General features: G+C 44.5%; 1 protein-coding gene across 1 annotated transcript in view; it reads left to right on the top strand.

Moving 5' to 3' along the window:
* Positions 1-12,254, top strand: part of ACVR2B (activin A receptor type 2B) — a 97,653-nt gene extending 85,399 nt beyond the window's left edge. Inside the window, exons 5-11 of the mRNA XM_061996784.1 lie at positions 92-235; positions 1,331-1,474; positions 2,346-2,494; positions 6,124-6,238; positions 7,773-7,911; positions 10,242-10,372; positions 11,882-12,254. Coding sequence (XP_061852768.1) covers positions 92-235; positions 1,331-1,474; positions 2,346-2,494; positions 6,124-6,238; positions 7,773-7,911; positions 10,242-10,372; positions 11,882-12,076 — 1,017 coding nt within the window. The 3' untranslated portion in view covers positions 12,077-12,254. The remainder of the gene's footprint in view (positions 1-91; positions 236-1,330; positions 1,475-2,345; positions 2,495-6,123; positions 6,239-7,772; positions 7,912-10,241; positions 10,373-11,881) is intronic.
* Positions 12,255-12,527: the final 273 nt, after the last annotated feature.

The raw sequence follows: 12,527 nt of genomic DNA, 5'->3' as shown, positions 1-12,527 counted from the left end.
CCTCTTTCACTGAAAGCAATCTCTTCATTCTTCCCCTCCCTTTGTTTTATGGTCCAGCTTCAACTGGTGATAATGTTTTTCTCTTGTGCAGGACCCAGGCCCGCCACCCCCTTCTCCTCTGGTTGGCCTAAAGCCTCTGCAGCTCTTGGAGATAAAGGCAAGGGGACGCTTTGGCTGTGTATGGAAGGCTCAGCTGATGAATGACTATGTGGCAGTGAAAATTTTCCCTATTCAGGTGAGATAGGCGTTGTGTTGGGTTCTCATTCACTTGACCCCCTCATCAGTGCTGAGATGCCTCAAGTGCCTGTGGAGGTTATGCTTTTTAAGACCATGACAAAGATTAATTTGGTCTTTTCTGTTGTGGGGAAAAGTTCCAGGACTCTCCCTTCCTACACTTTTCTCTGTATTCTCTCATTACCAAATGCTTCCTGTAGTAGCAGTTGTTGCAAGAAGGGTGAAACCAAGCACGATTTGAAATCTACAGGGTATTTTAACTTGCTGCAGATGTCCACCTTGTTAAAGTCCAGCAAGGCAATGTGTAGCTGCAATGCCCAAAGTGCACACAAAGGACCAAAGCCTTGGCTTTGTGTGTCCTGCCTGAGTAGACTGTAAATCCAGACCTGAAGCTAGCAAACAGCGTACAGCTTACAAAGGCACAGTCCTGGCGCTGCGAAAGTTAATTGCACTGCAGCCTTTCTGTCAGCTCACATCTTTCGCTCTAGGAAACCTTTGAATGCTCCTGACTTCTCTCTAGGAATGGCAGATGGAAAGAGTAAAGCATTCAAAAGTCAAATGAAAGGAGAATGAGTGAAACATCTTTGTGCTCCTCCGCTATCTCCATCCTTGTTAATTTTTTGCCCTGTATTCGTTGTCATAGCGTTGCTAAAGGAGATTTGCACATCTTCTCTCTGGGCCAGCTGTGACCTACTGGTAAATATTCAGTCTAGCCTAGATTAGATTTTGCAGTCCTAGCAATTAGAAGCACAGTGCAGATCTGGGTGCTGTATGCACAGGCTTTATTCTAGCAAGTGTCCTTAGGAGATCCTGACAAATCTTATTTCTCAGGCTGAGTTTGGATTCCTCCCCCTTCCCTGCACTTGTGCTTTAGGAATAGCTGAGAATCATTTTGGAGAATGGAAACTGAGAACAGCAACTTCGAGTCTTTATCCAGCACCCACCCGTTAGGAAAACGACCTCAGTTTGAAGGGATACCTCACATCCAAACACTAGAGTGGTATGAAGAGGACTGTAACAACTCTGACTGAGCTGAAGGAGCTGTTTACTTTAAAGGCAAGCGTGGTCTTTGATGATGCATTTCTCCCTGCTTTAGGATAAACAATCTTGGCAGAGTGAGAGGGAGATTTTCAATACTCCTGGCATGAAGCATGAAAACCTTTTGCAATTTATTGCGGCAGAGAAAAGAGGGACAAACCTAGAGACAGAGCTCTGGCTGATCACAGCTTTCCATGACAAGGTAATGTAACATTGCACATACATTGTGGGAAGACAGAGAGGTGGTGGGTTGTGAAGCAGTACGATTTGGTGTCTAGCATTGTCCCAGAAGCTCCCCTGTAATCTGTCCAGTCTGTCCCTGGTGAGACATGGCTCAGTGGAGAACTGCTTCTGCTTCTTCGTTTAAAGGCTCTTCCTTTACTTTTCAAGGCTTTCCTACTGAAATGTAAGATTAATAAAGGTGGGACCTGGGGAAAGATAGGCAGAAAAGGCCACAGGTCACACATGTGGTGGTTGCCACCTCTTAACCTGCATAGATGAGCATGAGGGAGCTAGGTGTTGGAGACCATTGCAGTCCTAACTCGCTCCTTGCAGACAGGCTCTGTGTTTGCTTTTGAAGCTCAGGGCATATCTCCCATTTCATGGATCACTTTAGTTATCAAACATGACTAAGACTTAAAATAAAACAAACACGCCCAAATCCAGTGTTGAGCCAGCAGCGTTATCCCTCTGTTTAATCCAAGGTCTACTGAGTCAATCATTGCCACAGCCAGCTGATAGGATTCCTCATCTTGTTGAATGGAATGTTCTCCCTTTTCTTAGGTTAGATGAATTACTCTAATTTGAGATGGTTTTATCCTTTCCTTACCTCTCTCTTCTTCCCTGGTAGGTTAGTAAGCTCCTTTCAGACATCCAGATACTGTCTGTGTTGTCAAGGGCTGAGGACTCATGAATGCTTCTGGACTTTGTTTCTTTTTTTTCACTTTTGCGAGTGATTTTTTCCCCCCCTTATCAAATCAATTTCACAAGCAGTTATTAAAACCATTTTCCAAACTGGTGAGTTGGCACATAGCAGGGTCTGTGATTGAAAACATACGATGTCCTGTTCGCAGGGCTCTCTGACGGATTACCTGAAGGGCAATATTATCAGCTGGAATGAGCTCTGCCATGTTGCAGAAACAATGGCCCGTGGCTTGTCCTATCTTCATGAAGATGTCCCTTGGTGCAAAGGTGAAGGACACAAACCTGCTATAGCACACAGGTATAGCCTCTTTCATTGACACCATTCAAGTTTGTACTCGAATATTCACAACCTCTTTGAAATGATGCTGTTGAATGTGGGAGGAGATGCTTTGAGGAAATAAATGTGTTACAGACCAAGAAACCTTATGCAAAGACAAGATTTTTTTCAACCACATCAGAAATGGTGAAGGGCAAGTAAATGTCTTGTCTGTGAAACAGTCAGTATAGTTGTCAGTGGTTTATGGCAAATGTCTGAGGGGTAGGTGCATCTCTCTTCCATCAGCTCTGCTGTTGACATGTAGTGGGAAAGGAAAGCTGGTTGCTACAGAACTGCCCTTTGAAGGGACTGTACTTGATAAATCATGTTGTGATCTGTGTACTTCTGTGGCAGTACCAAGATTTGGACCCTATTTTTCCCTCAGTGTTTTAGACTGATAACGCCACTGCATGTGTTCCCACAGAGCTTTTGATCATTAGGTAAGAAATGGAAAAGCTAAAAATGGAGAAAATGGCTGCTATTTATTTTTCAATGTAGTTTTATAATGCCCAAATTGTGCCAGAGCGTTTGTGAGAGACACCAGAACAGGCACAACAGTACCTCTGAGGCCTTATGGCACATGCTTGAACCCACCTGGGTGACAACGGTTTGGGGACAGCAGGAATCCAGAAAGCAGTGGGTTAAACCATACTCATCACAACAATACTTGTTTTAGCCCTTCTCCAAAGTCCCACATTGCTTGCCCTGGAGAAAAGCATCTCTGTGGTGGGAGGGGGGAGGTTTCCAGAAGGGATTTACATGGTCGTAATCTGGGCTGAACTCCCCCACCACCCACCACATTTCATCTAGGAAGGACTTAAACCTCATGTCCAGCTGCAGCAATTTGTACCCGAGCTAGCAGGGCCATCTCCTACAGCAAAATAATCCCCATTTTTGCAAGAGTGTTCCTGCTCCCCACCCCGCCAAAAACACCTCCCCAAACCTTAAGGTTTCTGAGAGCTGGGGGCTGCTGAAAGAGCCTGCAGCTGCCTTTGTGCTGCTCCTGGAGCTGACCCCTGTGTCCCTGACATTTGTCCCTGTGGAATAAAGGCAGTGGTTTATACATGAAAATTCCTGAGGGTGGGGAACTAGAGAAAGGCTATAGAAAGGCTTTAAAGCAACAGATCGGCTCATTAGTGTCCCCAACCATTTAACAAATGATAAAAAATGGAGAATGCACCGTTTCTCTGAATGTAGCACATACCTTCCCAAGCAGTATTTCAGGACACAGAGGGTTTCCCTTGCATTACCTCGCTCCTTTTAGTTTTGTTTTAAAAGATGACACCAAAACCATTTTCAGTCTGGGGAGAAGGGGGGGCGGGTTTTGAATGGCTTCGCATAATGCATGGGAAGATGGTGGAGCTGCCAGGTGGGATGCCCCAAGTCACTTCTGGGCAGGGGTTCAGCCAATTCCTTCCTGACCCCCGGCTCTACCAGGAGGATTAAGGTTCTGTGATTGCTTGTTGGTGCGAAAGTGCCCCCACGTGGAAACTGAAAATAAAATCTCCAGTGTCTGACTCGAGTTAACTCACCCGTCCCTCTCAGTCCTCTCGCTCTTTTTATTCTCTGCTTTGAAGCATTACATGGAAAAAGAGATTTTCTTTTTTTCAGGCCACTTTTCTTTATCAGTAGCTGGTTTAGGATGGTATAATGTATATGGTTTTAGTGGGAATTCTACTTGGCACAGATCTTTCTCCCTATCCTGGATATATTTGCATTGCATCTCACACATGCCAGTTTAAGGTGGTTTGTAGAAGGAAGGAAACTATGGAAAAAATGAGGAAATGTATGGAAAAGGAGGGGAAAAAAAGGAAGCACAAAAAGGAAATCCCTGCATCACCTTTCGAGATGTACTGGTTAACTAATACATGCCAAAGGACACTGTGGGTGAACAACAAACAGCACCAAATGCTCAGACAATAGCAGTGGTTTCCATCTTCACTCTGGAAGCTGTGTCGTTCAGGCAGACTGTCTAATTATTTCTCTGTGTGTTCCTCATTGAGCCACTGTTTCACAGAAATCTCGTGCACAATCTGTACCATCCTGGAGGGCATAATCCCCTAATGCTGGCCGAGCAAAGGAGTTTATCTGTGTCATTAGATGATGGCTGTTTTCTAAGCCTGTAGGGAAACTGCTGTAGCATGGAAGCAGTTAGTCTCTAAGACGACGGACATTAGGGAAATGGTGGGTTTCTGTGTAATAGAGAGGTACAAATGTTTTGCAGGCTCTGCAGAACTGTATTGTCTTCCTAGAAACCTCATGTGTCCTCTTGAGGTGATGGAAGCTGATTTCTGCTGGGGTTCACTGACTGTGTGCTGCTTTCCAACACCCACTGCCCACATCTTAATTTTCACACCAGAAAGGCCCATCATGCTGTGTTCAGCTCAGAAAGGAAAAGTCCTTTCTTCTGATCTTTTAAACTCAAAGCCAGGGACTAGGTGGTACAGGGTGATTTTTGCTCGCAGTTCTTTGAGCTGGTGCTCTGGCATCTGAGGCCACAGCAAGCAGCCGTTTTCTATGGTCCAGCAGTTTCTCTCTTCCCAAAGAATTTTGACAGGTCTCTCTAGTGCGGAACAATTGTATCTGCCCTCATTAATTATTTTGTGCAGGCCCGCAATGTCCTGCAATCAGCAGGGTCACTGAGTGAATTGATGATAGGGAAATTATAATGCTGAGCATACAGGACAATTGCCATCTGCAGCTTTAGGTCTGTAATTTAATTAGATTGCCAAACATTCCTTTTCAGATGGAAATGCTGGAAGCCCAGGGAACGGATCTCGACTGGTTGGGCATCTTGGTGTAACCCTCCTCCACCCCCTGTGGCTTTCTAGCCCCTGAACATTTACCTGAGCTGCCCCAAAATGATCCTGCTGCAGCACAGGATTGACACAAATGTCCCTTAAAGCCACTTTCAAGCACAGACCCACCATCTCTACTGCAAATGCTTACACCTGCACATCAGCTGCCTGCTCAGTGTGCCTAAGCGTGGGCTCACTCTCTCCCCTGATTGCTTTCCAACGCTCCAAATTCTGTGGGAAAGATCAATCCCACGATGAAAACATAAGTCTAAGAGCTGACTATGGCAAAAGTCTATTGAAGCATGTAGTCTGGGTGAAAGGAGTTACACCAGCATCTGCTAATTTCCAGGAAGAGCTAATTTTGTAGACAGGAGCAAACATCTTTACTAGCATAAAGAGTAAATGCACACCCTTAACCTGTCTTTGTTGAGAGTGAGAAATGTAAGAAGTGCCCAGAGGTGGAGGTCCACATCTGATGCTCAGTACAGGAAATGCTGCCTTATATTACCTACTCTAAGTTTAAAACCTCCTTTGTATCACTCCTTGCTGTTACTTTGAGATTAGCTTGTCTGACCCTGTGCCAGGCAGCACAGGGCTGCTCACTTCATAAGTAGGGTCAGAGGCAGTGAGGAGCAGCTGAATTTGCCAGTGTGGGCATGCCTGGCAGCCAGAGAAGGAAGGAACAAAGGAAAGAAGGAGCTGATTTACAGGGGTCTGCTAAGCCTATAGACTTAGGGTGTGTTGCGTTGCAATGTGATTTAGATGTGTGCCATAATAAACCCTTCCCAAACTTGCTTCTTGGCTTGTCTGTAGGGACTTCAAGAGTAAAAACGTCTTGCTGAAGAATGACTTGACAGCAGTGCTAGCTGATTTCGGACTAGCTGTACGGTTTGAACCTGGAAAACCTCCAGGGGACACTCACGGACAGGTAATCATTATCTTTAACAATAACAGTTAAAAAGTTGGGCTTGCCTTAGTGTCTCAGGAGCGAGGAGGGTAGTGGTTTGTATAGATGCATTTCATTCTCCTCCAGATATTTGTTTTCCATAAAATCTTGTGTTCAGATCAGTTCCAGGAGCTGCTTTGATCTAGGTGAGCAGGGAGGGTGCTCAAACAGGTGAAGCCCCCCCAGTCCTGGTGGCAGGCGGCTTCTTGCTTCAAACATAGGACTTGCTGTCTCGTTATTGTCTTAGTATTAAATATTAATACTCCTAAATATTAAATTATTTTTAAGAATTCAGCCTGGCTGGCTGCTTGGGTGACCTTTAGCCATGGCAGGTCTTGTAAGGTGGCTGTGTGTTGCTTAAAGGATTTATTACATTCTTATAGGTTCATAATGTTCTGCCTTTGCATTGCAGCAAGTAGCCCCTCATTCTATTCTAGTGCCAAGGCACAGCAAGGGCAACTTCCCTGTGCCCCTGGGTTTTTCTGAATGCCCATCTCCAATGCAGGCTCCCTTTTTATCTTTACTTCTCTGGCTTAGCCTCCCTTCAGCTTTCTCATTTTTGCCACCTTCTTTTTTGGCCATTTCTAGTATTATGCACGTCCTGGCTTCCTCCTGTCCCCACTGCCTCAGGTACCAGCAAGAAAATATGAGAATTTTCTAAAGGAAAATACTAAAAAGCTACTTCCCATGTGAAAAAAAATTCCCATGTTAGAAAGGTTGTATTTTTCTGTATTTGCTGTGCTCTTCACTCCCCTACACTCTGGGCTGTAATTCTGCCACATATATAACCACAACCACGTGAGGAGCTCATGTGGCTCTGCCTGGACTAAACACAAGAAGATAAGCACTATAACGAGGACTGAATCTCCTCAAAGTGAGAGGGGATCTTTCCTGGACCCATTCACAGCAAGCCAGGGCAGGGTGGGCTTTGCAGGATTCATGTTTTACTACTCCTGTGAATGCAGGAGACTTGTTTTATTCAGAGCTGTCAAAGACCTTTTCGGGATATAGCCATTTTACTCTTTCTGAGGGTTTTTTTTGTATTTACTATTTTTTTTTTTTTTAGTGGAAAGGGATTGAACTTTCAGTGACTACGATAACCAAATCTGACTGGACCCTGGGGTGTTTTGTATGTCTCCAAAGACAGCATTTTCTCCTGCAGCCTGTGCTGCTGGAGTGAGATGCAGTGGGATGCAGAGAATCAGGGTTTCATCTGCACTCACCGTGCGGCGCTGCATTTAAATGAGACCTGTAGCGGCCGCTGAATGAATCTCGACACATGTAGCTGTGCACTTTGGCTTTTCTCTTCAGGTAGCTTAACGAGACTCGAGTGATCTTAATGAGAGTTGGTGTCAGAAGAAACAGCTCCATTTTGCTTGTTTTTCAGGTGAGGTGCAACTTTAGCAGAAGTAGCCTTGAGGCTAATGAAACCAGCTGTCACTCATCTCTAACCAGCCCGGACGGTGATGGGCCCAACTGAAATGTAACTTGAGTCATGGTTTTCTTTTCATTATAGGTGGGAACAAGGAGGTATATGGCTCCCGAAGTGTTAGAGGGAGCAATCAACTTCCAAAGAGACGCCTTCCTAAGAATAGATATGTATGCAATGGGGCTGGTGTTGTGGGAGCTAGTCTCCAGATGCAGAGCAGTTGATGGTAAGAATAAAGGTATCTCTTCCCTGGGTGGGCGGGATTGGGCTCTGTTTCATTGTAGTTTAGTGTCTCAAAGAATGGACCTGGCTTATTTTAAAAAATAATATAAGCAATGGCGTTATTTTTATTAAGTAGCTAACCTGTTTTTCACTTGCTTGGGTTTTAACATAAGCTTTCATTCTATGTAGATAACTTTTGTAGTGTTAAGTCTCAAAATGCTTTTAACAACACTGGGGCTTTTAACAACACCAATGGCTGGGCTGACCATTGCAAATTGGCTGAGAACTCAGAGGGAGGAGTAAGTGATTCCTCCATCAGTGATGAGAATCTGCTCTGTGCTGCTCTCCATGCCACTCTGTGTTCCAGCCTGTGTCCAAGGCAAACTTTGAGCTCCAGAGAAAAGCCACGCTCAGCTCTGTCTTGGCTGTCACACGTCCCTTCTGCAGGGCGGTGTTGTGGCCTGAATGGAAAGCCCAGAAGTGAAGCACCTTAGTGGAACTGCAGGAACACAGGACTGGGAGGATTTCCTTTGGTCAGCAAGCCCACTTCCCTGCTGTCATAAGTCATTAGGTATTAGTCTTTGACATTTGCTGATCAAGCTCTCCCTCAGCGGTGGACTGAGTTTGTGTTCCATCTACAGCTTTGGAGGATCTAACTTTGTCCTGGATGGTCCAAAAGAATGAACTTTCATGGTCTCCTCTCTGAGTTTTTATCCTAAAATGATGCTGCAAAAGGGGGCAGCTTTTCTGTCCACATAGCACATCTGCCCTTTGGTGATGCCCTTGCCATTTGCAGGACCTTCCCCCTGATCAGGGAAGCGTTTCATTGTAGTAGCTCCAGGGCTGCTTGCTTCAACAGATACAGATGCTCTGGACTGAATATTGAGTTCAAAAATAAACAATACTTGCCTGGACTTCAAATACTTTTGTTAGTGTTACTGTAGGACCAAGGAGCTTGATTATAATTAGGATGTCTGCAGAGGTGTGCAGTAAGAGGAGGTCTTTTCTTTAAAAATTTGCTATCTAACTAGATAAAAAACTGGAGGAGCAGGGAGGTAAGAGCACAGCAGGGTGACACGGTGGCACCCAGATCACTTGTGTGGGAATAACTGTTCTCTGTTGATCCCCTCAGATATCCACCTGGATTTTTACTTGTTACATTTGTGATCTCCTTTCATCTCTTCTCAGGCAAGACATGGCCAAAATACTTCAGGTGCCATACACACAGCACAATTAAATCAGACGGAAGGCTTCCTTGGGGGTGACAGGGAGTTATGCTGAACCTCACCTGCACTTCTAGCTCTGAAGTGATATTGTGTAAATAGCTGATTTAGTTTGGAGATCAAAGTCTTGATTTCTCTTGGAGGAAGAGGAAGAGAAGGTCTTGACCGTTACTGTGCCATCCTTCTGGAAGAAGTGTTTGAGTTTAGTTCAGTGACTGGTGCTGTGACAATAGGAATAATTATAAGCTTGTTTAGTAACTTTGGGTTTTTTTCAGTGTACTTGAACATCACTTTCTTAGTGTCACAGTTCTTGACCAGCTAAAGCCTTCAGCTCTTTTAGAGGTCACTTTTTGCTCCCAAGAAGCTATAAGTGATGCCATGGAGCACCATGAGACAGCCCATCAGTTAAGCTGGGCTGCAGTTTGCGAGAGAGCATCTACTCAGTGCCAAAAGCCAAATGACATTTCAATAAGCAGAAGATATTGTTACTGTCCAGTGTCTGCACTGATGCTCATAGAAGTTGTCTCTTTCCTGTGGCCTGGGACATTTCACAGCTATAACTGGTATAACTAAAGTGTTCAGAAATCATTTTGCACTTAGGAGCTGGTACCTGGGACAAGTGCAGCTGGCTCCAGCATGTCAGGGCTGACTGAAACCTTATCAACAAGCCAGATCACAAAGCAAGAAATTATAAGTGTCATATTTGCTTGACCTTGCTTGTATGGTGCCTAAAATGAAATTACGTTCCTGCTGAAACCTTTCTCTAGGTTAGTGTGTGTTCAATTGCAATGCTAAAATGCAAGGACAGGCTGATTTGCTCTTTCTATTAAAATAAATCACATGCTACCTCCTCTTCAAGGAGAGCAGTGGAACCAAGAGGCACAGCCGAGGGTTTGGATTTGTAATGCAATGAGGTGGAAAATGCCTGGCCAGACAAGCAGAGGGGACAGCAAAAGTCCCTTCCCCAGAAGGAATGTAAATCACATTTGTCTGCAATGATACGTGAACTTCAGGCTTTGCTGCAGTGGGCTGAGGTTGCTCTGGAGCCACAGCTCACTCTTTCGTGGGGAGGACGTTTCTGTACTAACCCAGTTCTCCATGTGCACTTTAGGTCCAGTGGATGAATACATGCTGCCTTTCGAAGAAGAAATAGGTCAGCACCCATCTCTAGAGGACCTGCAAGAAGTGGTGGTTCACAAGAAGATGCGCCCTGTGTTCAAGGATCACTGGCTGAAACATCCTGTATGTCCCTCCTGGTTCACAGTTTTCCTATGTGATGGGAAGTGGGCATATGTGGTTATGGATCACTTGTTAGCTTCAGAGTTAAGCTAACCAGCCCATGCCAGTGCCCAACCCCCCTCACTGGCGCTAGAGAGAGTCCACCCTGGGGAATAAGGGGTTACTCAACACCTTCATGCTCCCTTTCTATTTAGAGTTCCTTGTATTTAGAGTGAAAAACAGCTGGTGCTGGACATGGAGTGTGTGGTGGTGGTTTAGTGGGACTCATTTAGTATGGCGAGAGAATGGAAAAGAAAATCTTTTTCATTAAGAGGATGATCCATAGCACTGGAGAGACATTTCTTACCAAGCTATGTAGCATGCGAGACTTGAACAACTTTTTAAGGAAAAATTAATTAGACGTGAAGGCAAACAGACAATGAAGCAAGATGCTGCAGGGCTTTTCCAGAGGTAGATAGTTTCAGTCTTTTGTTTTTAATAAAAGAGATGTTTTTTTCAGACTGGGAAATTCAGCAGATGATGAAATCTCACAGGGCTTCAGGAAGTAGCTAAATGCCTCTATTCTGACCAAACTGCTGTGGTTTTGGCTAGACTCAGGTGTATTAACTCGTTGCCTAGAAGTCAAGGGGCGCTGCAGGTCAAAGATGGGTGTTCTAGTTCAAATTAAAGTTCAAATGAGAGTTGTGCTGTCCCAGCAGTGCTGAATTTGGTTACTTTGGGGATGTCTACAGATGTGATTGCAAACAAAGCAACTGTTTCATAGTAACTGATAAGGTGCCTCCAGCTCTCGTGGTTTTATTGTGGGAATCATGGAATCATTACAATTGGAAAAGACTTTAAAGATCAAGTCCAAGCAGTCACCTCACACTGCCAAGACCACCACTAAATCATGTTCCTCCGCTACATGGCTTTGAAATATCTCTAGGGATGGGGACTCCACCACCTCCCTGGGCAGCCTGGGACAGTGTCTAACAACCCTCTCAGGGAAAAAGTTCTTCCTAATCTCCAACCTAAACCTCCCCTGGCATAACTTGAAGCCATTTCCTCTTTTGTTGTTATTCATTACTGGAGAGAAGAGATTGACGCCCCACAACCTCCTTTCAAGTAGTTGTAGAGAGTGATCATGCCTCCCTTCAGCCTTCTCTTCTTCAGACTAAGCGGCTCCCTCAGCCGCTTGTGCTCCAGACCCTTCGCCAGCTTTGTTGGCCATCTCTGGACACACTCCAGCACTTCAATATCCTTCTTGTGGTGGACAATTGCAATACCATGTCTTTTAAAGCTTTAACTGATGAATCTTGGGATGTATTTTGAAATTTCAGGAAGTACTTATGGGGTATGAAAAAAGGTCAGGTATGACCAAGCCCTACAGCTTTAAGGAACAGAGGCTTAAAAAAACCCCTGAAAACACATATTTAAAGTCATTTTTTACAGCTAATATCATGGATAGCCAATTGGTGGTTCCTGGTGAAAACTTTGACTCTGAAAGTGCTTTCTCCCCTTTGCTGTCCTCAGGGCTTGGCGCAGCTGTGCGTGACCATTGAAGAGTGCTGGGACCACGATGCGGAGGCTCGGCTGTCGGCGGGCTGCGTGGAGGAGCGCATTGCCCAGATCCGCAAAGCCGTCAATGGCACTACCTCGGACTGCCTCGTCTCCATCGTGACATCCGTCACCAACGTGGACTTGCCGCCCAAAGAGTCTAGTATCTAAGTCCTGGTTCACTTTTGTCTTTTCAGACTGGGTGGATTTGGAAAAGGAAAAGTAAAAAAAAAAGAAAAAAGTTTTAAAAAACAAAAGTTTAAAAAAACAAAACCTCAACCCCACAAACCCACAAAAACCAACAAAACCACAAAAATCCAACAAACACATGAATGCAGCTGCTATTTTATCTTGACTTTTTATTATTATTGTTATTATTATTATTATTATTATTATTATTATTTTGGATTGGATCAATTTTACCAGCACATTGCTCTACTGTATTAAAAAAAAAAAAAAAACAAAAAAAAAGGACATTTCAGCAAGCATTCAGGTGCCGACTAATGAATGCAGAAAAGGTGCAGGTACCTCAGAACCTCAACAGACTCACTTCAGTTGTCTTTTACTTTTATTCAGTTTTCTGGGTTTCTGTTTATCAGTCTGTCTTCTGAGCGGAGCATCT

This window comes from Colius striatus, chromosome 5, assembly GCF_028858725.1.
Source record: "Colius striatus isolate bColStr4 chromosome 5, bColStr4.1.hap1, whole genome shotgun sequence".
Taxonomy (NCBI): Eukaryota; Metazoa; Chordata; class Aves; order Coliiformes; family Coliidae; genus Colius; species Colius striatus.
The sequence above is the reverse complement of the archived record's forward strand: the minus strand, read 5'-3'. Positions and strand labels throughout refer to the sequence as shown.